General features: G+C 43.6%; 3 protein-coding genes across 3 annotated transcripts in view; all 3 read left to right on the top strand.

Moving 5' to 3' along the window:
- LOC146960696 (uncharacterized) overlaps window positions 1-24,022 on the top strand; it is a 35,256-nt gene extending 11,234 nt beyond the window's left edge. The window contains exons 6-8 of the mRNA XM_085772144.1: window positions 1,780-2,115; window positions 2,274-2,366; window positions 23,845-24,022. Coding sequence (XP_085628270.1) covers window positions 1,780-2,115; window positions 2,274-2,366; window positions 23,845-23,936 — 521 coding nt within the window. The 3' untranslated portion in view covers window positions 23,937-24,022. The remainder of the gene's footprint in view (window positions 1-1,779; window positions 2,116-2,273; window positions 2,367-23,844) is intronic.
- Window positions 6,770-8,130, top strand: LOC146960698 (V-set domain-containing T-cell activation inhibitor 1-like). The gene is made up of 3 exons (XM_085772143.1): window positions 6,770-6,852; window positions 7,512-7,841; window positions 8,033-8,130. Exons 1-3 carry the CDS (start codon window positions 6,816-6,818, stop codon window positions 8,128-8,130), a joined length of 465 nt encoding a protein of 154 aa, XP_085628269.1. The 5' UTR covers window positions 6,770-6,815.
- On the top strand, window positions 9,723-23,382 carry LOC146960697 (uncharacterized; the record flags this gene model as incomplete). Its single annotated transcript, XM_085772142.1, has 4 exons — window positions 9,723-9,858; window positions 12,241-12,576; window positions 13,898-13,990; window positions 23,363-23,382. Coding segments are annotated over 4 exons (585 nt in total), but the record flags the coding sequence as incomplete, so codon positions are not given.
- Window positions 24,023-26,360: the final 2,338 nt, after the last annotated feature.

The following is a 26,360-nucleotide window of genomic DNA, read 5'->3' as shown; positions in this document are numbered from 1 at the left end:
CCCCCCGTTTTGTGCGTACGCACTTTTCTCTGCCAAATTTGGGATCTATCAAGCCAAAACCTGACGGGGAAAAGTGCGGACATTTACACCCATTTTGACCCTGGCGTACCGTGATTTACGCCTTTTTTGAGGAACAGGAGGAATTGGCGACACCGTTGCTGAGTCAGAGAACTGCAGTGTGAGAGGGAGAGAGGAGCGGAGTACATTTAGAAGAGCACAGTAGGATTTTTTTGAAGTAATTGTGGTAGTGGTGGACTGTTGATGCTGGCAATCCAACCCGCTCTATAATAACACTAGGCTCTATGTTAATTGATCAACAGCGGATTGAGGATTTTGCTTTTTTGTGTGACGTCCGACAAGGATCAAACCATCCAAGTTTAAAAACACATCGGCAGCAGCGCACACTGATCTGCAGCTACTGAGACTGTTGTTATTCTGTCACCTGAGTTAACCAGGTGCACGTGTGTTTGGAGCTGACGAGAGAATAAAGAGTGAGACAACGCGGCTCTGAGGAGGAACTGTGAAGGACTCAGCTTGGAAAATGACCCAAACCGAGTCCAGTAGAGCTGTAACTGTGTAGTGGGAAGGTGTTCAAAGTAGCTATCGTCCTGCTTCCTACATTGTTTTAACATCTAGGTTAAGGTCCCAGATTTTCTGGGATAAAGGGGCAGATTACATAAGATTCTTCTTCTTTCTGCTCCCTTTTGTTGAGATTTGGGAGGTTTTTGTTTTTATTGTAGCTTATTAAAGTGCAAGATCATTTTATTGACTGATTTATTGCCCATGTATCTGCTTTCGGAGAAGCGGAGAAGTTCCGCTTCTTTCCCCCGTCCTCCGCCCGTTGTCTCCGTTGTCACTTTGTTGTCACTTTGTTGCCGCTCCATAGAGCGCACATGGCTACTTAAATATGCACGTGCTGACCATATATAGTTGTATATAGGCGTTTCGGGGGCGGAGTAAGAGGTGTGTTCAGTGTGCACCATTCTTGGGTCCAGTGTGATTTATCAAAGGGAAATGCGGAGAGTTGTGCGTACGCACAGTTTGATTGATCTGAAAAAGGTGTAAATATTTCGGGTGTACGCCATTTTCGTCTTTTCGCCATACGCAAAACTTTAGTAGCAGTTTTACACCCTCTTTGATAAATGAGGCCCCAGGACTGATGTCCTCGTGGTCTCGGCCTAGGACGTTTTGTGCACTTCACATTGGAGGTGGACTGATAGTGGATTATTAAAGGCTGATGTAGTAATGATAGTTTGGAGCATGAAAAAGCCGACAGCTCATTAATCAGCTGATATGAAAGAATTGACAAGTCTCTCACTGTCAATCAAGTAACAGCCACGACCCCAGACTCTCTCTGCTTTATCATCTTGTTTGGTTTAAATGGGAGCAACAGAGTCTATGGTCACGTTAGTGATGCAACATTTAAATCACAATCACCTCTTTTGTCCTCAGACGTCTCCTGTAGAAAACACCATGACAACACAGGAAGTTCAGCTGTAGAGAGCTGCACCTCAGTTTATTCAGTGTTTAGTATCAGAGCCCTGTTTAAATATAAATGACCTCAGGTTCACGTGGTGTTGTCTTCATCTTCTGTGTTGATCTGCTGCAGTAAGATGATGTGACCTGACTGAGTGACTGGAGGAAGGTGAACAGACATCAGACTCTATCAGCTGATGCTCCTGCCAATAACCACAGTTCATAATAAATCCTGTCTGTGTCTCTACTTCACTCTGTGGACGTGAGGACGTCACTGATCCGTGTTCCTGTCTCTGTCCTCAGTGTCCTGGCATGGAGACACTGTGGAGGTCTACAATATGTGGCCTGTCCTGCTGCCCTGTGAGGACTCTCCTTTACCCAGAAACCCCACAGTGACGTGGAGCCGCCACGACCTCCGTCCTCCAACCGTCCACCAGAGAAACCAGCTGGGTGACGACCTCAGAGACCAGAACCAGGTTTACAGCAGCAGAACGTCCATGAAGACTGACGCTCTGACCACTGGAGACCTCAGTCTCACTCTGAGGAACCTCTACATCTCTGACAGCGGAAACTACACCTGCATCATCTCAGCGTTTGGAAATAAACGAACACTGAGAAACATACAGCTGAAGGTCAAAGGTCAGCAACACACACTAACACCTACAGTACAGGATACAGGTCAGAGGTCAAAGGTCAGAGCTGTAGATACGGGTCTGAGGTCAGATCTGGTTGGAGTTTGGACCAGGGTCACAGAGGTCACGTAAAGGTCATGTTGTTTATGTTCATCTCATCCACAGAAATGTTCTCTGTCGATGCTGAACTCAACGTTTTCAATGGTCTCCTGATTCTACTGGCTGTTGTTCTTGGTGTCGCCTGGTGCCTTGTAAAAGGTAGGATGTTTGTGTGTGTGACACTACAGAGCTTTTCTTGTGAAAATCTAGCATTATTTGTTGAGAGGACTGCAACCAGGAACAGCTGCACACAGTCATCCACTTATTTATTTTAACTTCCTGTTTCCTGTAGAGTTGAACTCTGGGTAAAATGAGTGAGGACTTCCTGTCCAACTGTCTCTGCTGTGATGTCCTCTGTGTCCATCTGTCCCTCTGACCAAACCAAACACTGATCCTGAACAATAGTGATCAATACTGATCAATATCATCAGCACCGTCCCAGACTTTTACTTTGACAGGATCAACTTTATTGATCCAAAGCAGCGTTGACAGATTCACAGACTGAGACACTTTGATGTGATGGATGTTTGTGTGTCAGTGTTTTGTTCTGAGGTTGGACATGAGTGTGAGACACTGAGGACGGACACAGGAGAAGTCTTCTTCTCTTCAGTGGACAGTTTTCATCCACATGTCAACGTGACAGAGAAAAGACAGAGAGGAGACAAAACTAAACTCTGATCATGTCCAACACCTTCAACACCTGGTTTGACTTCCTCCATGTGTCCACTGTCCCTCTGGTCTGGTTCTGTCCTTCACGTTCCTCTACGGCTCTGTGATGCTTCAGTAAAGAGATTAAAACCTGCTGCTGCTGTCTGATGACATCATCATGTGGTTTGTTGTCTCTCAGTCCAACAGGTGGAGGAGGGGGCGGAGTCTGTCCAGCTGCCCTTCAAGACCACAGCTGGTCTGTCTGAAGACGTCAGAGTGGAGTGGTGGTATGGAGATGGCAGGAAGGTCCATGTGCATGGGAACGGTTCTGATCAGCCTGAAGAACAGGACCAGGTTTACAGAGGACGAACAGAGATGAATGAAGACCTGCTGAGGACTGGAGACCTCAGTCTGACCCTGAAACACCCCACAAGGAGAGACAGAGGAAGATACAGATGCAGAGTCTACAACAAGGACGGAGACTCAATGAGATGGACATTCGTGTTTCTCTGGGTCAAAGGTCAGAGTTGTTTGTTTTTCTCTAGTTGTTTGTTTGTCTCTGGTTGTTTGTCTCTGTCTCACTGTCTTCTGTCTCGTCCACAGGGAGAACTCAGGTTGAAGCTGAAACAGTTGACATGAGGAACAGAAGCAGCTCCACTGATCCAACTCCTCTGGTGGCTGATCAATCAGGCTGATTGGTCTGTTGATCAGTTTGTGATTATTGAAAGAATATGACTTTGGACCAGAGAGAAGATGGAGGTGAAGGAGCTGATAGACGATGGATGAAGACAGGAGGATGCTACTGAATCTACTGACTCACAGTCTGCAGACTCAATATTGATGAGTATTGATCAGAATTGATCAACACCACACATGAAAAACAAGAGAAAAGCTAAAATATAATTGAAAAAATACTTCTTCATTCTCCCGCTGAGAGACAAAGTTGCGTCATGGTGACGGCCAGTTCATGGACCACAGTGATGTTGACGTGCTAGCTAGCTTGTTCAGCCTGCAGCTAAAGGCTGAAGGTTGAGCTTCAGCTCTGGTGGAGCAAAAGTTTCAGATGTGAGTTGGTTCATAGAGTTCAGCTCAGATGTGTCCTGTAGAAACTCTGACTGAAGGACACAGATCGCTTCGTTGCAGCGCGATGATGTCAGAGACAGGGCTTGAAATTAGCGGCCGCCACTCGCCATTTGCGACCCAGATTCCTCTGTGGCGAGACAGATTTTTAGCTGTCTAGCCACTTGGCGAGATAGAAAAAACAAGACTCCCAATCTGTTTCCAGGGTTTCCCCCCGTGTATTATAAACTTATAGTCACCTGACGGCATCACAACTTAGTCGTGCATAACGGGACACGTCACGGACATCATGCTCATCAGACCGCTGCTTCACAGCTGACCGAGAGGAACACACCTAGCCCAGTTAATGTGAGCTGAGCCGCGGCTCCAAAAGGCTCAGTGGGAGCGTGCCTATGTTCCCTCTGGACTCTCTCTACCTATCTGGCCTGTCTAGCCTCTACCTGGTCTTTTTACTAAACTTAACCAACTCCTTTCTTCATTGCCTAAACCCAACCAATGGTGGGACCAAAGGGCTGAGGGAACATAGGGCCTAATTTTCAGTGACAACAAAAGTTAGAAATGAGGGTCGGTGGTCGGACTATCCGACGGACGGACGGGGGGGTGGGGGGTGGTATTTGAACACTGTACAATCAGCGCGATATAGCGCATTTACGAGCGGCAAAGTGCCAACTGTCCATGCGCCCGTGTCTGTGTGTGTATGCGCGCGTGTGTGTGTGCGTGCGTACGGCAGGTGGACTGACTGGCAGAGATGAGAGTTGGTGAAGCGCTGTTTAAAAATGATCATACTGTTCTTCTTTGAGTGGGGTGGGATTGTGGGAGGGATAAAAAACTGGGGGAAAAAACAGAAGAATGGAAGTCTTCTCTGTCATGTTGCTACCTGTGAAATTGCTTCCATTAAAGAAAGTCATCAAAAAACAAAATTGTATTTTTTCATTTTTTCTGTGAGAGCCTGTGGCAGGCCGCCACACACAGGCTACTGTTATTCCAGATAAGTTGAAAGGTCATCGTCTACACAGCACAATTGATTGAGAAAACCAGGATGACTGTTATATGGTACTACTATGACTGCTATAGTGATGTCGAAATACAATAGTGAAGCAACTTGTTGGTTTTGGCTAGTAAAAAATCTGTCTGGCGAGTAACTTTTTTGACCTACTAGCCACTTGCCCACTCTGTTGGAAATGAGACATCTATGAGACGTCTAATGCATTTCTAGAGTCCACGGTTTGAGTGTTTTGAGGAACGGCCTCCTCACGGGAGGGAGATATACAGTATATTGATGTAGATGTTTTCCTCGCCCATTACTCTGGTGCCCGGCGTCCCAAACAAACCTGTGGGTGGATCTGGAGACGTGATCTACATGAAAAGAGATGAGTTTGTTTTTTTGTTTTTTTCCAGGACCACTGTCTATAAATCAAACTTTGGGGAAAATAAAGTGAAGGGTTTATTAAAACAACAGCCAATCAGATTCAGTCAACACATTGATGCTATTCATAATGTATAAATGTTGGGGTAAGACTGACATAAATGGAGAAACATTTCCACCTCCAGAAATATTAAGTGTAAACTTGGCCTGATTCAATATATTCACAAGCAGCTTCAGTGCTGGAAAGGTCACGGAGTGGACGGTTGTATCCTCTGAGGAGCATGCATCTGTAAAGGCCATGGAAATATAGAGAGAAAGAAAAAGGCCAAAGATCAGCAGCAACTGTCATCATTGAATATCCACACAGCACATCCCACAGAAATGTGGCCTGCAAATGTCAAGAAATAAGCAGAGGGACTTCCTGTCAGGCAGTTTTTGTAAAAAGATCAGCCGCCCTCCTCCCTCCTTTTAGAAACTCTATGGCTTCGCTATCGGAGAACGTCTGCTGCTCCATAGCTGTGTGGGTGAAGTGGAGTCTACCTGGTGTAACTGGTGTTTAATTGCTGACTAATCCAGACCCTCAGGTGATCTGTAATTATAAACATCTGAGCTCTGATAAAGCTGTTGGTTCATCAACATGATCAGAGGCCTGAGACACTTTTGCTGTGGCTAAACAACTATTTACATAAACCTCTTTATAACGTTTAATTAAAGGCCCTAACTAAAGCTTTAAACCTGTACCCCCATGTTAAAAAGCTTCAGTTGATAACAATTATTCAATTTGCTGGAACTGCCACTATATTCTGATAGTTGGACATTAAATGGGTAATTTAGGACAAAATCCAACTTCTCTGGCTCCACCGACCACCTGTGATCGTATTTGCCAAAATCCACAGCAACCGACGATTCTCCACCAGTCAGGTAGAGGGAGCAGGAGGAGCAGCCAATCATAGCTCGTACACGTCGTAGTAAGCCGGCGAAAGTGAAAGTAAAGTCCGCGACTTGGTCGGAAATTTCAAGATGATACACCGTCAGCTCCCTCTATTCACCTCTGTCAACCCCCCTCCTTCCCTCTACACATGCAGACACACACACACACACACACACACACAGGAAGATGAGGTGAGAGACGCGTGTTCCCTGGTCACATAGGACCCGGGGAACATAGGGATGATCCCCTAAGGGGGTATCAGCTTTGTGAATCTTTTTGTCATTAAAGTACCATGTTGTTTTTTGTTCTGTATCTTCAGCAGATTAATTTAAATTATTTTTTATCACTGAATTTATTATTTATGGTGGAGATCATGTAGAGAGGGACGTGATGATAATTTTTCATTGACCGAACGGGACATGAATTAGTTGCCGGGCAACCCTCTCTGTCATCTGACACTGAGGAAGTTGGTCTGTCTTCACTTGATGTGTTGAAATCGAAAGTAAAAATTTGTCGTTGCAGAGATGTGGTTCACTCAGTCCAGGAAGCAGCAGCTTTAACGGGACTGTTGTTTTCAGAGAAGATGAAGATGTTTCTGGTGTTTGTGACGCTGCTGTACGGTGAGAAAAACTTCATCATGATATACACAGACTAGGTTACCTGATGATACTGTAATTAGTTCGGTAAAGGTGGAAAAATATTCACAGATTTGAACTTCCTGGATCAATAAGTCTGAGGCAAAACGTTGTTCAAACACAAATTATGCCTCTGTCCCATCGTAAAAACATAGAATACGAGCTACAAGGACCAAAAACTTGATTTTTACAAAAATAAGTCGTCATCCCAGCTGGACGGATAACATTGATCTCTATGCGCAGTCGGCAGCCCGGACGAGTGCGCAGGGACCGTCTGCAAATTGCAATACAAGAGAAAGACGCTGCAGACACAAATCAATACTGTTATACAGTACAGAGACTCTAAAATCTCTACACACATCAAGGGTCTCCTCGTGGTCATACTAAAACAGCTGTTAAGGGGAAAATATGAATCGCCATGGTCCAAATGCTAATTTTGACAAAACGGGTGTGTTTTAATTTCTCATCGGCTAACATATGCTTTATTATTATTATTATTATTATGAGTGAATGTTAGAGAGAGAGAGACAGAGAGAGAGAGAGAGAAATGAATCTCCATGGTCCAAATGCTATGCAGCTCCAGGTCAAACACAGAGGGTCTGATTATCTTCTGGTTTCTGTCTCACCTCTGTCTGTGTCCTCAGTTTCCCAGCATGCCTCAGCTGTGGAGACATATGAGGGGGAGGAGTCTGTCCTGCTGCCCTGTTACTTTCCTACGTTTGACCTGGTCGAGCCTTCAGTGGTGTGGAGCCGTCCTTCAACCGTCCACCAGCTTCAGCTGGACGGAGACGAACTCAGAGACCAGAACCAGGACTACAGAGGACGGACGTCCATGAGGACTGAGGCTCTGAGGACCGGAGACCTCAGCCTCACTCTGAGGAGACCCACCACCAGAGACAGTGGCAGCTACAGCTGCATCCTCAGAGGGAGGGGGGGAGAGGAGAGGCAGAGTCAAGTTACACTGAAGGTCAAAGGTCAGAGGACATGGACTCATCAGAAATGTGTTTTAATGTTTCACATTATTGTTTATGGGAATGGCTAGTGTGACGTAACAAATCGTGTCCAACCCCTGCTGCTAACGTATGGCATGTTCTTCATTCCTCTCAGTGAACATGAAAGTGAGCTCATGTCATCCTCCCAAACTAAAGCCTTCTCTGTTATTCAGGATTTAGTCAGGATGCTCCTCCAACTGGCAGCATCAGCTGTGTTACAGTAGTGACTGCGGAGCTTCCTACATGCCCCCTGCTTTCAGTTCAGTCCTGAATCTTTATTATTAAATTAAAAAATAAAATAAAAGCTCTGAGAACACATCATTTGGTCGATGTAGGGATGAAGGTGGGCCGCAAACATTTTTTAGATGGTCAAGTGGGCCCTGAGTTGGAAAAGTTTGGGAACCTCTGTGTTAGAGGACTAATTCATCTGTGACACCTGAAACGGTAAACACAGCTGATCGATCGAAATACGTAAATCACCGAGTGAATTTACTTTCAGTCATTGAAAACAGCTGGTTCTTGAATGTAACTCGGTCAAAGTAAGACATAATCTCAAGATCTTTTGCAGTTCTGTTAGGTCATACAAGATGTACATGCTGACAAAGTTAGACATCAGACTTGTGTGTGCTTGGAGAAAATCGCTTTGTTACTTTCGTCCCACGTTATGTTCATCTTCTCTCTCTCTCTCTCTCTCTTTTTTTTTTTTTACAGTAAAAAAAAATAAAAAATTATGCTATATTGTGCATTCAATTCATATACATGAATATATATGTTTATTTATTCATAAATGAAAGCTCCCGCTGTGTTTTTGACCCGGCTCTGCCTATTGTTTCTATTCTGAATATCCTGCGATTGGACACGGAAGGGATGTTTTAGAATGTGATGATGTAGCCACTAGCCATTCCCATAGTGATATTTTAATCTCATGGTGTTGTTTGTGTCGACTACAGAACGTCCTGTGGACTGGAGCTTCATTGTTGGTGGTGTCTGTTGTCTCCTGCTCTCACTGACTGTTGCTGTTCAGCTGATTTACAAAATGTATAAATGGAAGAGGAACAAAGGAGGTGTGTGTGTGTGTGTGTGTGTGTGTGTGTGTGTGTGTGTGTGTGTGTGTGTGTGTGTGTGTGTGTGTGTGTGTGTGTGTGTGTGTGTGTGTGTGTGTGACACATTTTGTGGGAACATTGAATTGTCCAGGAAATTAATGTAAGTCAATGTGATGTCAGAGCTGTAGACTGAGGTCAGAGTTCAGAGTTTAACTCTGTTGTGAATTGATCAGAAATGTTGTTTTGATGTTTCATTGTTTATTAATATTTGAATCTGATGTTGTTGTTTGCGTTGACTACAGGACGTCATCGAGTTTTGGATATGGTTTCCATGGTTCTACTGGTTTTCCTGTTTCCAGTTTCTGTTGTTGTCGGCACTTTCTATCTTCATAAAGGGATTGTGGACCCACTGGGTATGTAATGTGTGTGTGTGTGTGTGTGTGTGTGTGTGTGTGTGTGTGTGTGTGTGTGTGTGTGTGTGTGTGTGTGTGTGTGTGTGTGTGTGCTGTTGTAGCTGCTCTTCAACTGTCAATGTGTGATGAGACATGTGACCAAGGCTTTGAGTCTCTGTTTGTTCTGGATCATTCAAGTCACTTCACTGTCGACTGACAACAACACTAACATCTGATCTGTTGTTGTTTGTGTCAATTACAGAACCTCCTCCAGTCTGGGCCATTGTTCTACTGAATCTGGTTGCCCTGGGTTTTGGTGTTTTTGTTGGTACCATAGTGCATAAAAACATGAAGATCACAGGGGGTTAGTATATATACGTGTGTGTGTGTGTGTGTGTGTGTTATTAATATTTCTATCTCATGTTGTTGTTGTGTCGACTACAGGACATCATCAAGGCCGGGCCAAGGTTCTCCTGGTTCTCCTGGTTCTCCTGGTTCTCCTGTTTGCTGCTATTGCTGCTGTTTCCAGTGTCTTTCTTTATAAAGGGATTAAGAACAGAGAAGGTGTGTTTGTGTCCGTCCGTCCCTCTCTCCCTTCACTGATGTGGAGGCGACTTCAGTTCTGTGCAGGATCATTGTTCTGCTTCTCCAGTGTCTGGTCTGGCTCCTGTGGTGGAGACCACAGTGATGAAGCAGTAGTAAAGCTGCAGGTTAGGGTTGTGAGGATTGGCGATCCAATCGTCTATCGGCGATTGGAAGGACGATCGGCGATGTTTTGTTTTCTTGCCGATTTTACACACACACATACTCGCTACTTTTTTTTTATTGATCCAATGCGCAATCTGTTTGTTTTTGTTTTAATGAAGCCGCTTCTCTGGCTGCTTCCAACAGATACTCTGTCAAATGACAGTGTTTCACCAATCAAATGCACTGGCGAAGTCCAATCAGACGGAGCCAGCCAGCCCTGTTACTGTATGTCACAGCCCGACGAGGTGTTCACTGATGTATGAATAGACTTTTCGGCTTTCGGCAACGCAATAGGACGAATCGCCTTGTTGTTTACAACTACTTCCGGGTAGAAAACCAGCATTCGAACAATAGTGACGGACGAGAGTTTCGCTATATATAGCCTATCTAATTTTTCATGTCACTACATCGCCGTTTAGACTAATCTGATGATTGTAAAGTCTATAAAACCAATGATTGGACAAACATTACTATTTACGTGTGCACATTTTTGTAATTAGTCATAGTTATCAGAGATTAGCCGGGCTAACGGTTAGCTACCTGTTTAACTTTAATAACTCAGTGACTTAATAAACGGTCCATGAAAAAATATTTTCTCCAGCGGATATCTGAGTTACAACATGACTGAGCTAACTGGAGTAGTTTCATGTCGTGTCCGACAACGGGAGGGTTTTAACAGCTGACGTCCTGGTGTTAGCTTAGCTACCGCTGTTAGCTTAGCTACCGCCGTCAGCTGTCCCTGTCAGCTGCAGCCACTGATGCTTTCTAGACACTGTGATTCCCCCAAACTGAATAAATACAACACATAGCAACACAAAACATACACACAGAAATAGTGATGTTTCTTCAATCATTTCAGATTTGTCTAAACGGTGATAGGGCGTGAAAAAATATGATATAAACTCTCGTTCGTTACTATTGATCTCATTCAAATTACGTGCTGGTTTTCTACAGAATCATCGATCATAGCGCTCTTTCTCCATTATTAGCCCTCACACATACAGCATGACAGCAGGGCACGGTAAAAGCGAAACTCATCCACCGCCGCCCCCAGTCGAACGAACACGTGGAACGACCCCCCCACTCCGGCGATAGATAGGTCTATCGGCGATCTCCTGGGAGGGCGATTGGGATGATCTGAGAATGTCAAAATCGCCCAACACTACTGCAGGTGGAGGACCAGACTCCTGTGTGAACCCACCAGGTGTCAGCAGAGACTCTGCTCATCAGCACACTGACCTTCTTCAGAGAGAGGAAGCTCCTCCTGCTTCATCTTCTCCTCTGGTTTCCACCTCCAGCTGCTCTTTCACTCTGATTGGCTGCAGCTCCTCACTTCCTCCTCCTCCTCAGCTGCTCCGTCCTGGACTGACGTCCTCGTGGTCTCGGTCCAGGACGTCTTGTGCACTTCACAGTGGAGGTGGACTGATAGTGGATTTTTAAAGGCTGATGTAGTAACGATAGTTTGGAGCAGGAAAAAAAAGACAGCTGATTAATCAGCTCATATGAAAGAATTGACAAGTTTCTCACTGTCAATCAAGTAGCAGCCACGCCCCCAGACCCACTCTGCTTTATCATCTGTTTGTTTTAAATGGGAGCAAAATTTGACAAATGAACATTATGTTGTATTGAGGAAAACATCAAACTAGTGACTAAGACCATGAACTGATAGGGAAACATTTGTTAGAGTGATTTTCTAATAGACTACTATACAAACTGACTTCTTCATGGAACCAAAGGAGTCGCCCCCTAATGGTCATTTAAGAGAAAACAGGTTTAAGGCACTTTTGCATTGGCTTTAGTTATAAAACACAGAGTCTATGGTCACGTTAGTGATGCAACATTTAAATCACTATCACCTCTTTTGTCCTCAGACGTCTCCTGTAGAAAACACCATGGCAACACAGGAAGTTCAGCTGTAGAGAGCTGCACCTCAGTTTATTCAGTGTTTAGTATCAGAGCCCTGTTTAAATATAAATGACCTCAGGTTCACAGTGGTGTTATCTTCATCTTCTGTGTTGATCTGCTGCAGTAAGATGATGTGACCTGACTGAGTGACTGGAGGAAGGTGAACAGACATCAGACTCTATCAGCTGATGCTCCTGCCAATAACCACAGTTCATAATAAATCCTGTCTGTGTCTCTACTTCACTCTGTGGACGTGAGGACATCACTGATCTGTGTTCCTGTCTCTGTCCTCAGTGTCCTGGTATGGAGACACTGTGGAGGTCTACAGTGAGTGGTCTGTCCTGCTGCCCTGTGGGGACTCTCATTTACCCAGAAACCCCACAGTGACGTGGAGCCGCCACGACCTCCGTCCTCCAACCGTCCACCAGAGAAACCAGCTGGGTGACGACCTCAGAGACCAGAACCAGGTTTACAGCAACAGAACGTCCATGAAGACTGAGGCTCTGACCACTGGAGACCTCAGTCTCACTCTGAGTGACCTCAGCCTCTCTGACAGCGGAAACTACACCTGCATCATCTCAGCGTTTGGAAATAAACGAACACTGAGAGACATACAGCTGAAGGTCAAAGGTCAGAAACACACACTAACACCTACAGTACAGGCAGAGGCGATTTTAGAGTCTGCTGGGGCCCTAAGCAAAAATCCCCAGGGGGCCCTCCAACCAGTGTTTATCACCATAATTTTATAAATAATCGAACACCAACAAAAAATGTATGAAATTTAAACTTTTTTTATTCCAAATGTCCAGTTATGGTGTAAGCTGGTGACATGTTGTCTTCATGATGGGCAGGTGTTGCTGTCTCACTGGAGGTGGACGTTCAACTGATATGACAAAAAACAAAAGACAGTTTTACTTTAATTGATAACATATACCATGCCCTCTAAAGATTCTTTATGGCAATACACTTACAGTTTTCACTGTCAGCACTGGGAGGAGGCACTTTGTCCTTCTGATTTGCTGCTGTCAGAAACCTAAATAATAATCCTGAGGAGAGATAAGAGAGTGATTTTTAAATGTTTTCCTTGGGCATAGCTTTCATAGCACCAATATATTACACTTTCATATTATTATAATAATAATAGGCTACTCACTTCAATACTGTAACATAGCTTTACTATGTCACCCTGCTAGCTAGCAAGTTAATAGTGTTGTTACTTGCTGCCAAGGAGGCCAGCAGATAACGTTAAGTTAACCTTGCTCTTTTTTTTTTTTTGTCACTTAACGACCGTAACCGAGTGGAGCACCAGAACCGCACGCACCGAGTCCCTCAGTCCAGTGCAGTCCCACTCGCTAACTGGTCACCACTGGTCTGAAGCTAACATTAGACTATTAGCATTTGTTCAACAGTTATTTACTGTTCACGTTACACTCTGCTCCACTTACCACCACTGTCTTGCATTCTTTTTTACTTCAGCCTCTCTTTTCTTCACGTCTTGCTCCCAGGTGGACTCTTCTTTTTCCCTCGGCTTCATTAGAAACTCCCAGTGATAAGGTGCATCATACAGGTTGACGTTAGCTGGGATCAGGTCCGGAGAATGACATGGGGCCCCGTTAGGGGGGTTTCCTACTGCGATGTCATTGCAAATCGACGCTATACGACGATACGGGGAGGGGGGTGCGGTCACTGCGGGTAGCGCATTTTGAAATATTTCTGTCGATAAAACTGCCCTCGGGCCCCGTCCCTCGGGGGCCCCCTAATGGCTCGGGGCCCCAAGCAGTTGCCTGCCTTGCCTGTTCACAAGTAGCGCCTCTGAGTACAGGATACAGGTCAGAGGTCAAAGGTCAGAGCTGTACATACAGGTCTGAGGTCAGATCTGGTTGGAAATTGGACCAGGGTCACAGAGGTCATGTAAAGGTCATGTTGTTGTTTATGTTCATCTCATCCACAGAAAAGTTCTCTGTCACTGCTGAATTCATCGTTTTCTTTGGTTTCCTGGTTCCACTAAGTGTTGTTCTTGGTGTCGCCTGGTGGCTTGTAAAAGGTAGGATGTGTGTGTGTGTGTGTGTGTGTGTGTGTGTGTGTGTGTGTGTGTGTGTGTGTGTGTGTGTGTGTGACACTACAGAGCTTTTATTGTGAAAATCTTCCATTATTTCTTGAGAGGACAGAGACCAGCTGCACACATTCATCCACTTGTTTATTTTAACTTCCTGTTTCCTGTAGTAGAGTTGAACTCTGGGTAAAATGGTGTCTAGGGGTGGAGCCGAACCCGAATACAAGGCACAAATACCGTGTTTTTTACAAATACTTATTTCGAACAAATACTTGATTGATTGAATTTATTTATTTAAAACAGGGACAATGCACAAAAAAACATTAATCTTGTAAAACAAGAAGAGATGCTTTGAGCCAGGTTATAGCAGCAATTGCTAATTTCCGCCTGTAGTCCCTGGGCAGGTAAAGTGCTAAACAGATACAATATTAAGATTAATTGAAATAAGACATGATAACCATAATATTTAAAAAATTGACAGAATGCACTAATAAAAGCAGGGAAACAGGAGCGCCAAATCATAAAGTGCACAATAGAGACCAACAGCACATACACTCTCTCTCACTCTCATCACACATTCAAACACATACACGTACAATACACAGATAACAATCATCCTCCTCTAATAACCACACTCATAGCCAGACACATACACACACTCACATAATACTCAACAATGTGTGCAAACTTGCTTACTTAGTAACCAGCGCTTTGACAAGCATGAGAATGTGTGAGGATTTGTACATAGAATAAGTTCTGTGGGAAGGACATTCCACTGACTCATGGCCACACATGAAAAAGAAGAGCTGCCAAACTGAGTTCTACGTTGAGGAATACTACACTCACCCCTCGTAACAGATCTAGTTAGACGTACTGTGCTTTCAGAGCGGAGTGTCACAAACTTTTTCAGAGGGGGGGCATAAGCATTATGAATAATTTTGTGAAGTAGACAAACATTTGAGTGTGTAATCAAGTTTTCAAAGCTCAAAATATCATGTTTGGCAAGTACATGGCAATGATGGTAATGCCGTGGTTTTTTGGCATGGATCTTAAGACTACTTTTGTACAATAACTCTAGTGGTTTTGTGACTGTTTTACATGCCTGAGACCAGGATGTAACACAGTACAAAAAATGGGGCTTGATCATTGCATTTAAATATGTACTTGATGCCTCAAGGGTGAGAGAATTTCTTATGTATCTGAAATTAGCTAAATTATATTTCAACGTGTTACTCAGCTTTTTGACATGCCCTTTAAAACTAAGTGTTGGATCCAACGTTACCCCCAGGTATTTAAATTGTTCTACGTGTTTTATTTTTTGCCCATTTACTACAATATCAGGGTAACTTTTAAGTTTACACCTATTTGTAAAGAACATGGTCACAGTTTTTTCCACATTTAACGTGAGGCATGAGTTGTATAACCAATCACTAACCTTGTTCATTGCCTTTGTTAATTTCACAGCCACCTCTGTTACATTTTTCCCATGAGTATACAATACAGTGTCATCGGCATACATTATAGTGTTAACATCCTGACAGACAGAGGGCAAGTCATTAATGTATAAACAAAACAGCAGCGGCCCTAAAATTGACCCTTGTGGGACTCCCAGTGTGGATGCTAGAAATGGAGATAGTGTACCATTCACTCGTACACACTGGTGTCGACCACTTAGGTAAGATTTCACCCAGTTATGTACATTGATAGAAAGTTCATAATTTTTTAATTTATGTAACAGCACCTCGTGATTTACTGTATCAAAGGCCTTGCGTAGATCAAGGAAGACTGCTCCCACCACTCCTCCCTGATCTAGGCTGGTTTTAATCTCCTCAAGGAAGTAGCAGCAAGCAGATTCAGTGGAATGTTTCTTTCTGAAACCAAACTGCATTGGATGTAAAAAGGACTTTGAATCCAGATGTGCAGCTAGTTGCTCTGCTACGACCTTTTCAATGACCTTTGAGATGGGAGAGAGTATGCTGATAGGTCGGTAATTACTGACCACCTGTGTATCACCAGATTTGTGCACAGGGGTAACTATGGCAGGTTTAAGCACACTAGGAAAAATGCTCTCATCGATAGATTTATTTATAATCATAACTAAAGGTGGCATAATGGCCTTATGTTGTTTTAAAAATACGGTATCAAGACCATGTATATCTTTGGCTTTACTATTTGCCAGGGTTGAGATAATTTTTTCAACCTTCGCCACATTAATAGGAGATAGCTTGAAGGCCAAGTCATCACAGGCCAAGGACTGTGGGAGTTGGACTTTTGGAAAGGTCCCACTCAGTTCTTGTACTGAACCTATAAAATAATCATTAAAACATTTACCAACAACATGGTCATCATTCTGGATACAACCATTTATCTTAAGCTTAACACTTCTATTAGTAGATTTTTCCTTTCCAAGTAACTTGTCAATACTCTTCCATAATTTCTTACAGTTTCCTTTTGCATCACTAATAATATCAAGGAAAAAATTTGCTCGAGCCCAGAGGTTGCGCTAGACTTTTTCGTCGCCGGTCATTTTGACTGACGGGGTCATAAAAATTCCGTCATAATCTATTTTTACCGGTCACTTTATTTATTTTTTTAAATGATAATAATGCCATATTCAATAGCATTCAATTTTAATTCATGTTTAATTCATATCAAGTCCAAACAAATTGAACAGAGAATGCTCCGGAGCAGAGTCTGCGTCAGAGCACATCTAACTGTGGGGTATGAATGCGGGGGTCACTTTCTGCCACTCAACATCTAAATACAACGTAAATACCTGATGATGACATCAGTTTTCTGTCAACAATCAACATGCTAACCCATGTGTTATACCAAAACAACCAAAGGAGCACGTTTTACATAGGCACCGCATAGTGCACCGGCGTTAGCTCTCTCTCTCTCTCTCTCTCTCTCTCTCTCTCTCTCTCTCTCTCTCTGCCTCTCATTTCTCTTTTACGCACGCACGCACGCAGCCACTGCGCATCACTGAAACAACTGAAGCTAATACCACACAGCCAGATGCAGCACAAATTCAGACAGGACAAAACCCACTCAGCTTTACGTGTTATAAACAATGCCACGGCGGGCAAAATACATTAAAAGAAGGCTTAACGTTACCTTTAGAAGAGTTGTGCGCGGCGAGTGTGTGAAACGGTGATGTCCTGCCCCACCGCTCTACCTGTACCGAGACACACCGCTGTGTAGCTACAGCTACGTGACTTAACAGCTGACTACTGTCGGTCCCTCGGACACTGCAGCTGAATATCGCCCGTTAAATCATTATCGACCGTCATATTTGCACTGACACGACTCCCATCAACATTTAATCCACTTGTAATGTTTGGAGTTTGAATACTGCGGGAAGCTTTCTGTCTTCTTCTCTGTTGTTGGTGTTTATGTGTGGCAGCGCTACAGCGCCACACACGCTCCACACAGGCCTAGAGGAGGTACTACAGCGTTCTACTGAGCGCACCAGCCAGCTGTGAGTTTGTTTTTTTTTTAATCTAATTCTCACCATAGTGACTTTGAGACATTGTATATGTTTTATATCGTTATCCACTGCTCCATTTATTGATTATCCGCCGGCTTCATTGTAAACAAATGCACATGGCCAGACGGCCATGGCTGTGAATTGCAATCTGTCAAAATGACGGATGGCCTCAAAATTTTTCCGTCACCGTTTTAAAAAAACGGTCAATGACGGAAAATATCCGGTTAACGCGACCCCTGCTCGAGCCTTTCTAAGTTGTTGTGTGACTTTATTTCTGAGACCTTTAAAAATCAGGTGATCAGTACTCAGTTTTGATTTCAAGAACTTTTTGAGTGAAGCATCTCTTTTTTTCATTAACTCCCAGAGATTACTATTAAACCAGGGTAGATTTCGTTTTGTATTTGTTTTTTTGCCCCTGATTTTTGTGTATTTCAGAAGAATATCTTTAACAGTTGACATAAATGGTGTCATTCCAGTTTAATTGTTTTATTTCATTTTCAATGAGGGCCATGTCTTTTTGGGAGATAAAAGGCATGCTTGATTCTTCCCTCATTGAGTTTTCGTTTCTATAACGTACTTTTGTCAACTTTCTAGAAGCCAGAGTAAGGTTATGATCTGATAACCCAGTAATAAGATTATACACCTTTTTAATCCTGTCTGGCTTGTTTGTAAAAATTAAATCTATGAGTGTTTGAGAAGATTTTGTTATTCTAGTGGGTTTACATATCATCTGGGTCATCTGAAATGTTTTGGCTATATCTTTAAGTTTCTTTCTACGTTTTTTATCCTGCCAGTTTAAATTGAAGTCACCCATAAGGATAACTTCCGTCTTTTCATGTTGTTTAAGAATGACATTTAAACAATCAAAGAAATCAGTTGTGGCAGTGGGGGGGGCGATAAACTGCAAAAACAGTGAAGGACATCTGAGGGGATAAAGTAATTTTCACCCCCACGCATTCCAAGGTATTTTCAGGAATAGCGATTTGTTGGCTTTGAATACTGTCTTTCACGTATATGAGAACACCTCCCCCTTTTCCTTTACTTCTATCCCGTCTGTACACATTATATCCTGGGACAGTGAGGACAGATGAGGGGATATTAGGGGTTAACCAAGTCTCTGTGAGGCATAGGTAGTCGATATTAGAGTCCGTCAGTAAATGTTCAAGTTGTTCAGTCTTTGAGATGATACTTCGTATATTTAAATGTCCACCAAAAATGCCTTTCGTTTTCGTTTTCGTGTCCCACAACACGCGTGCATGATTGACAGTCTGGAACAGTTTCATCTGCTGTTGTTTAAGGCAGGAGATGGCTTGTGTGGATTTAGTTGGGATAAATCTGCTCGGGGCTGGAGTTGTCAGCATTTGACCAATATTGCAATCAGACATGATGTTTGCTGGAGTGTTACCTCAAAGTCCTGCGCCGGTGAGAGCAACAGCCGGCTGAGGAAGTTCGGGATCAGCTGATTGGCAAGCGTCCAGAGTCATCGGTCCAGGATTTAAATGGACATCCCCGCATAGAAGCAGGATCACGCAAAAAATGACGGCTGGGTCTCGCCTTGTCGACGCAGAGACTGTTGAGTGTCGATGCCGCTCACGCTGCACCCACCGCGCTCGGCCATTATCCAGCACCTTGGAGAATATGGCATACTGGCTCCAGGAATCCAGCGGGAGGCCGACGGCAGGTGTTCCAGATGAGCTCGCAATCAGGGTCTCGCGCTTGCGAGCAGAACGCCAGCTTCCCCACATTTGCGCACCCAGCAGAAAGAACAGGTACAGCACCAGGATGATTAGGCGAGAAATCCTTTTGGTTCGGATACTGTTGTAGTGAGGCCAAGGCGCCCAGGTTCCATGCCATTTATGATAATCTAGCGGTCCCCCAGTGTAGTTAAAGGGAGGTGAGGCAACAGCAGTACCTGCCACCCTGCTGCTACCTGCCGCCATCTTAGATGTAACTTCAAAACTTATTGTTACTTCAAAACATATTTGTATTCGGGAACAAGAAAAACATCATATCAAAAACCTGAGTTTCCACATGAGACCGCAGTGCATGCCCGGATGAGTGAGTGACGTTCAGGAGTCGGGGGCGAAACACCGCTGTTCCGACCCCCCCGCCCCCGCAGCTGTCCGTGGTGCTGCTGAACCAGCTGACGTTGTTTACACTCTGCGTTGTGGCTTGTCTGTGAAACGTGCGCTGCTCAGGGACTGGGCACATCTGTCCCACTTTCTTTCTCCCCCACTCCGCTGTGGGACATCTCCACAGAGTAAAAGAAATACACATTGTTTCTCTCCCGCGCTCCGCTCGAGCACGGCTGAACGCGGCTTGAGCTGCTGCAGCCGCTCCTGCTGACAGCAGACCGGGGGAGAAAAAAAAAATCTTTGCTCTGTGCTTTGGTTGGGTTTTAGGCAATGAAGAAAGGAGTTGGTTAAGTTTACAGATGTAGCCACCTCGAAGACGTAGTGAACGCAGCCACAACTGTTAACGCCCCTCTGCAGCCCGTGTGAAAATCAGCTGCAGTGCCTCATTTGTCCACGGGGAGGAGCAGTGGTTTTGACCCGAGTTAATCTGTCAATCACTTTTCCTCCTCCTTTCTTTTTTCCCTCGGATGAATTGCTATAATTGCCTCCAAAACAGGCGATCTATAAGTAGCTTCAAAGATAAATAAACACCGACAGAGCACAAATAAAAATGTATATCACTCGCAGTTTACCTGTCTACAGAATTTGCATTCTAGTAAATGTTTGCCTTGTGGTGGTTTTAATGTTAACACTGAAGCATACGGTGCGCAAATAAACCCTAACCAATAAATAAACAACATGCCAACGTGTCCGTGAATATACACGCATGAGACTGTATGTGTAAAATGAAAGTGTGGTCCTAAGTGACCGCCCTTATATTCAAACAAGAGGAAAGAGAAATAATTATGAGGTTCATAAATTAAAACCACATGTGCGTTGTGCGCCCTCGCCATGGCACAGCTGAGACTTAGTAACATAGGCTACTGGATGTTTTTTGTTTGTTTATGTGAAACCTGTAATGTAAACAGTTATTTACAAGCCCCTCTTTCAGTTTTTGCCAGTCGGCAACCATGAAATCTGCTGTGCATCTCTGGCTTGCTCATTCACTCCCGATCCGCAAATAAATAAATAAATTTCTAGTGACCACAGCGCGTCACGTCTCAGAACCACGGGCTACATTTGTGTATTTATTAGGGCTGTGCAAGTTGCGTTATGGCAACTCATTAAACTATTAACACCGCCATTTATTTTATTGCGCATTAATGCATGTTGCTCACATGCTTTTATTTTGTAAAAGTCTGTTGCTGGCTGCTGCGGTGTAGGGGTCAGAGTCGCCGGACACCGTAAACATGCGCTGTGCACCCCTGTCAAATTCTCAATAAAATTTCATGAATGAGTGTATTTTTCACCACAGAATACTAATATCCCTCCCCCTGCGGTATGCTGACCTGATGCGTCTAGAGTGGTTGACAGCTCTCTCTCTCTTTTTTCACTTTTAATGATAAAGTCACGTCACGAGCTCTGCTCTTATTTCCATCTCACCCCACACACGTCGACCTGTGTCTTGTGAAGACGTACAGCGCGATGGGGAGAGAGAGAGAGAGAGAGAGAGAGAGAGAGAGAGAGAGAGAGAGAGAGAGAGAGAGAGAGAGAGAGAATACAGTACGCTATACAGCGCGCACTGCACACCAGCTGATCCGCCGGTCCACTGAGTGAAATAATTAGTCAGATAATCAGGGCCGTTGCTAGGAATTCTGGGGCCCCTGAAAGAATACTAAAGTGGGCCCCTGACTTTTCCATTTTTTTTCTTAGACTACGTATGTATGATCACTTTTTATTTAGCCTACTTTGTTTTGATGCTAATGCAGCATTACTATGAGTATTAGTCAGGGTCTTACGCAGAATAATTCAGTCATACAAAGATTAGACTAGGTGCAGCAGGTGTCTTCAACTTTGTGAAGTTGTGATATCAAATCGGAATGGGGTTTATAGGGGGATTGACAGTATAGGCTAGTGCTGCCTATAACTAGTAAATTATAGTGAAAAATCAATACATTTAATTAATACATTTAATCCAGAGGAAGTACAGAGTTAAATTGAATTCCAGCCCTGACTCCATATTCAGACCATCTGCAATCCTGTTTGTGTGTGTGTGTGACAGTTGAGGGTCCTGTCACTATGCCTCCTATTGATCATGCACCGTGGCTACTTGGCCAAGGGGATGTCCCTTTGGCCGAATGGTTAGCGCACATGACTGTTACCCGAGAGTCTGGGGTTCGAAGCCCGCCCTGGACCCTCTTCACCTTGCCACATGTGCCTTTCCTAACCTCTGCCATGAAGCACTGTTGCAAAATTACAACATTTTTTGTAAGATAGATAATAATGTAAGATAATCATGAAAATAAAAATGTTTAAAGCAGGACCTTCTAAGGAAATACCTGCTCATTTTCTAATCAATTCATAGTCAAAGCAGTGGGGGATGCTTAGAGATGGTAATGCTCTGGAGCAGGTGTGAATGTTCAGGGGTTTGGGGTGTGTTGTTGCTCAGGAGAGAGTCTGGTCCAGCTAGCCTTCCAACATAACCTCCCCTCCCCCGCTCCTCCTTCAAAGTTGAACAGCCAGCTCCATTGCAGGCTCTGTGCGATTTGTGTGACAATGGGTGACCAATAGGTGGCCCATTAGTGCAAACAAAAGATTGATCAATGATAATGCCAATTCCCTGGTCGAAGGCATGCACTGAATACCTGCAACTGCAATCTTAAAAAGGCTTTCATCACTCCCTTAGTTTTTTCCTATTTAGATGTAGATTCACAGTAAATAAATTGTGATAAAAAATTTGACAGTAGGTTTATTAGCTACAACAATTTATTTCCAGATAAAACCGTGGCCAGCGCATCTCCAGTAGCTAGTTCTGTTATAATTTCACTTCTTAAATCGAACATGTACTTGTGGTTCTATGAATTATGTGAATTTCCACTCACCACCAGCGGCGGCACTTTAAATGCCGCCTCTGGCGATATGTACTGTTCTGTGAGAGAAGCGCCATCTCCTGGTCATGTCATGTATTTCATTGAATGGGTGGAGTTCCAGTAAAAACTAGTCACACCCAGGAAAAGGAGGGGGTCACTCCAGTTGCTGGGACTTTGCTGGAGCTCCGCTGGAACTCTCATGGGAACAGCATGGGAACAGCATGGCAGCAGCATGGCAGGGGAATTTCTATGTGGCTCCCACTGTAGTAAAGAGACCAGGTGCTAGACAGGCCAGAAGCATAATGATCTACTATGTCATATTAGATCTCCCAGTCAGGGGTTGATAAAGTTTAGTTCTTGGAATTCTGTGCAGTAGAAAGAACAGTATTTGTTTTTATTCTGTCTGTTCAACGTCCTCCAACAAGGACGGGTGGTGGTGGGGTTCATAATGTTCACAATAATATTTTGGTCTAGACGAATACTTTCGTCTGTGTCCATCTGTCCCTCTGATCAAACCAAACACTGATCCTGAACAATAGTGATCAATACTGATCAATATCAGCAGCACCGTCCCAGACTTTTACTTTGACAGGATCAACTTTATTGATCCAAAGCAGCGTTGACAGATTCACAGACTGAAACACTTTGATGTGATGGACGTTTGTGTGTCAGTGTTTTGTTCTGAGGTTGGACATGAGTGTGAGACTCTGAGGACGGACACAGGAGAAGTCTTCTTCTCTTCAGTGGACAGTTTTCATCCACATGTCAACATGACAGAGAAAAGACTGAGAGGAGACAAAACTAAACTCTGATCATGTCCAACACCTTCAACTCCTGGTTTGACTTCCTCCATGTGTCCACTGTCCCTCTGGTCTGGTTCTGTCTTCAGGTTCCTCTACGGCTCTGTGATGCTTCAGTAAAGAGATTAAAACCTGCTGCTGCTGTCTGATGACATCATGATGTGGTTTGTTGTCTCTCAGTCCAACAGGTGGAGGAGGGGGCGGAGTCTGTCCAGCTGCCCTTCAAGACCACAGCTGGTCTGCCTGAAGACGTCAGAGTGGAGTGGACGGACAGAGGCAACAGGAAGGTCCATGTGTATGAGAACGGTTCTAAAGGACAGGACCAGGTTTACAGAGGCCGAACAGAGATGAATGAAGACTTGCTGAGGACTGGAGACCTCAGTCTGACCCTAAAACACCCCACAAGGAGAGACAGAGGAGACTACACCTGCAGAGTCTACAACAAGAAGGGAAAATTTCTGAGAGAGACATTCGTGTTTCTCTGGGTCAAAGGTCAGAGTTGTTTGTTTGTCTCTGGTTGTTTGTCTCTGGTTGTTTGCCTTTGTCTCACTGTCTTCTGTCTCGTCTACAGGGAGAACTCAGGTTGAAGCTGAAACAGTCGACATGAGGAACAGAAGCAGCTCCACTGATCCGACTCCTCTGGTGGCTGATCAATCAGGCTGATTGGTCTGTTAATCAGTTTGTGATTATTGAAAGGATCTGACTTTGGACCAGAGAGAAATTGGAGGTGAAGGAGCTGATGGGCGATGGGTGAAGACAGGAGGACGTTACTGAGTACTTCTGACTCACCATCTACAGACTTAATATTGATGAGTATTGATCATCTGAATTGATCAGTACCACACATGAAAAGAAAGAAACGTTGAAATATCATTGAAAAAATACTTCTTCATTCTCCTTCTAAGGGACAAAGTTGCGTCATGGTGACGGCCAGTTCATGGACAGTGATGTTGACGTGGTAGCTAGTTTGTTCAGCCTGCAGCTAAAGGCTGGAGGTTGAGCTTCAGCTCTGGTGGAGCAAAGGTTTCAGATGTGAGTTGGTTCATAGAGTTCAGCTCAGATGTGTCCTGTAGAAACTCTGACTGAAGGACACAGATTGGTTTGTTGCAGCGCGATGACATCAGAGACTGTAGAGGATTTTAACCAGTGACGTTTAGTTCCCAGAAACTGAATCATTGTCAGTTTAATTTTGCTTTCACGGTGAATTTACAAAATAAGTCTTTAATGTCAAAGTGAAAACATTCCTACAAAGTGATGTCAGCTCATTAAATATATAATGTAAAATAAGTCATCACAAATATTCACCCTAGATCACCTTTGACCTTTGACAGGAGGCTGAAAAAAAGGGTTGCAATATCTGACAGTACAGCAGGATGTGCTCCCCCCACCCCACTCTGTATCTCCTTGTTTCACAGGCTGGTAAGCATCGTGTTTTTCTATTTCAATCCTGTATCATTTCATAATGTGATGATTGTACCGGTATGTTTTGTTTCTGTCAGGAGTTGGACATGACGTGTACCAGACCAGATCTTTTTAACTGTCAGCTACTTAAACACTTGATGTTCCTCCCTTCTGGCTTCTCTTTCAAATAGCTCTTATTTTTTTATAATTGATTGAAATCTTTGAGGTTTTGTCCTTCTACTTGACGTGAGTGAAGCCTGTCGCTTTTATTCTTTAATTTCAGTGCAGCGCTCTCATGTAAAAGCTTTTTTCCCTCAAGCTTTAAAGCAGCTCTAGTCCCACTGTAGGACCTGCAGCTTCATGGTGTTTCTGTTATTGTCAGTCTGACTGCCATTCCTCACTCTGTCTTTATCAACTGCAAATAAATTGCTTTCAGAGAAAAAGCTGCCAGATTATAGGATGTAACAGTGTTTTGAAATCTCTTCAGGGTGGTGATCGACACAAGAGGAGCTCAAAATGTATATTTGTTACATATATAAACAGCGGCCAGGCACATGTTCTGGTGGATTTCACCTGACATTAGCGTTTATGTATTAAATATGGCAACCATTTCTGGTGATGCTGAAAATTTGTCTTTTTTCTTTTTTCTTCACCAAACAAGGCTCAAATGTCCCATGAATGGGTGGACTGAAGGACAAGTTCCCAGCTCCATTAGTTGTTTTGTTTTTTTTTTAAAGGAAGTTTTTGTTTAAAAAAAAAAAAAAAAATCACACATTTTTGACAATTTTTCATAGGGTCCTCCATGATACCTTTTTTTCATTTTCTGAAACATTGTATAGTGGAAAATAAAGGAAGAATACTTCAATTTCCCATGTATTGTTGTATTTTAATAAATTTTGATGAGAAATTGATATGTGTTAACAGCCTTGTGAGTCTTTTGGTCAGTAGAATTCAATGTTGATTTTATATTTTGTCCCGCATCTTCAACAAATTCTAAGTATTTTTTAACACTGAATTTTTAATCATCGGTGGAAATTATTTACACTTCGTGACAGGGACCTGATGATAGTATTATCATTCATATTATCATTGACTCAATAACAGGAAATATATTAGTTGCTGGGCAACCCCAGTCTTCTTGACATTCTGTGGAAGTCGGTCTGTCTCCACTTCCTGTTGAAATGGGAAGTAAGTGTTTGTCGCTGCAGTGTTCTGGTTCAGTCTGGTTTATCATTCACTCCAGGAAGATGCTTGTGGTGTTTGTGATACTGCTGTACGGTGAGAAAAACTTCCATCTAACTCCATTTAAATAAATTACTAGGGCTGTCAAACGATTTGAAAAGTTAACTAATTAATTGGACAATTTTCTAAATCGCAATAATTTTATCAATGAATTTTATCAATGAACACTTAAGACTGAAACTTATAATTTATTTATGTACAATAATCAAATTAACGTAGAATATACGTTGCTAAAATTGACCGTGCTCCAGCATCCTTTCCGTGCTTTGAGTGGCAGAATTTCTGAAAATGTGCTCATTTAAAGGTGTACAGAAATGGCCGTTTGTCCTGTTTGTCGCGCCGAGTTGTCACGAGCTGCAACTCGAGTTTACCCAAGTAAGGAAAACTAATTTGATTGGTCGTTATCGAGCGGGCGGGATATTCAAAGCTTGGGGCGAGCCCGAG

The sequence above is a fragment of the Trachurus japonicus genome, unplaced genomic scaffold, assembly GCF_045865225.1.
Source record: "Trachurus japonicus isolate A0001 unplaced genomic scaffold, Traja_1.0 AP030103.1".
Classification (NCBI taxonomy): domain Eukaryota; kingdom Metazoa; phylum Chordata; class Actinopteri; order Carangiformes; family Carangidae; genus Trachurus; species Trachurus japonicus.
Note: the sequence above shows the minus strand (reverse complement) of the source record. Positions and strands in the feature narration are given on the sequence as shown.

What these genes read in the sequence shown, in the direction of transcription:
- LOC146960698 (XM_085772143.1), top strand. Translation starts at nt 6,816, where the DNA reads ATGAAGATGTTTCTGGTGTTTGTGACGCTGCTGTACG. An exon ending in GTTTGTGACGCTGCTGTACG is followed by an intron (nt 6,853 to 7,511) that starts GTGAGAAAAACT and finishes CTGTGTCCTCAG; the next exon opens with TTTCCCAGCATGCCTCAGCT. An exon ending in AGTTACACTGAAGGTCAAAG is followed by an intron (nt 7,842 to 8,032) that starts GTCAGAGGACAT and finishes TCTGTTATTCAG; the next exon opens with GATTTAGTCAGGATGCTCCT.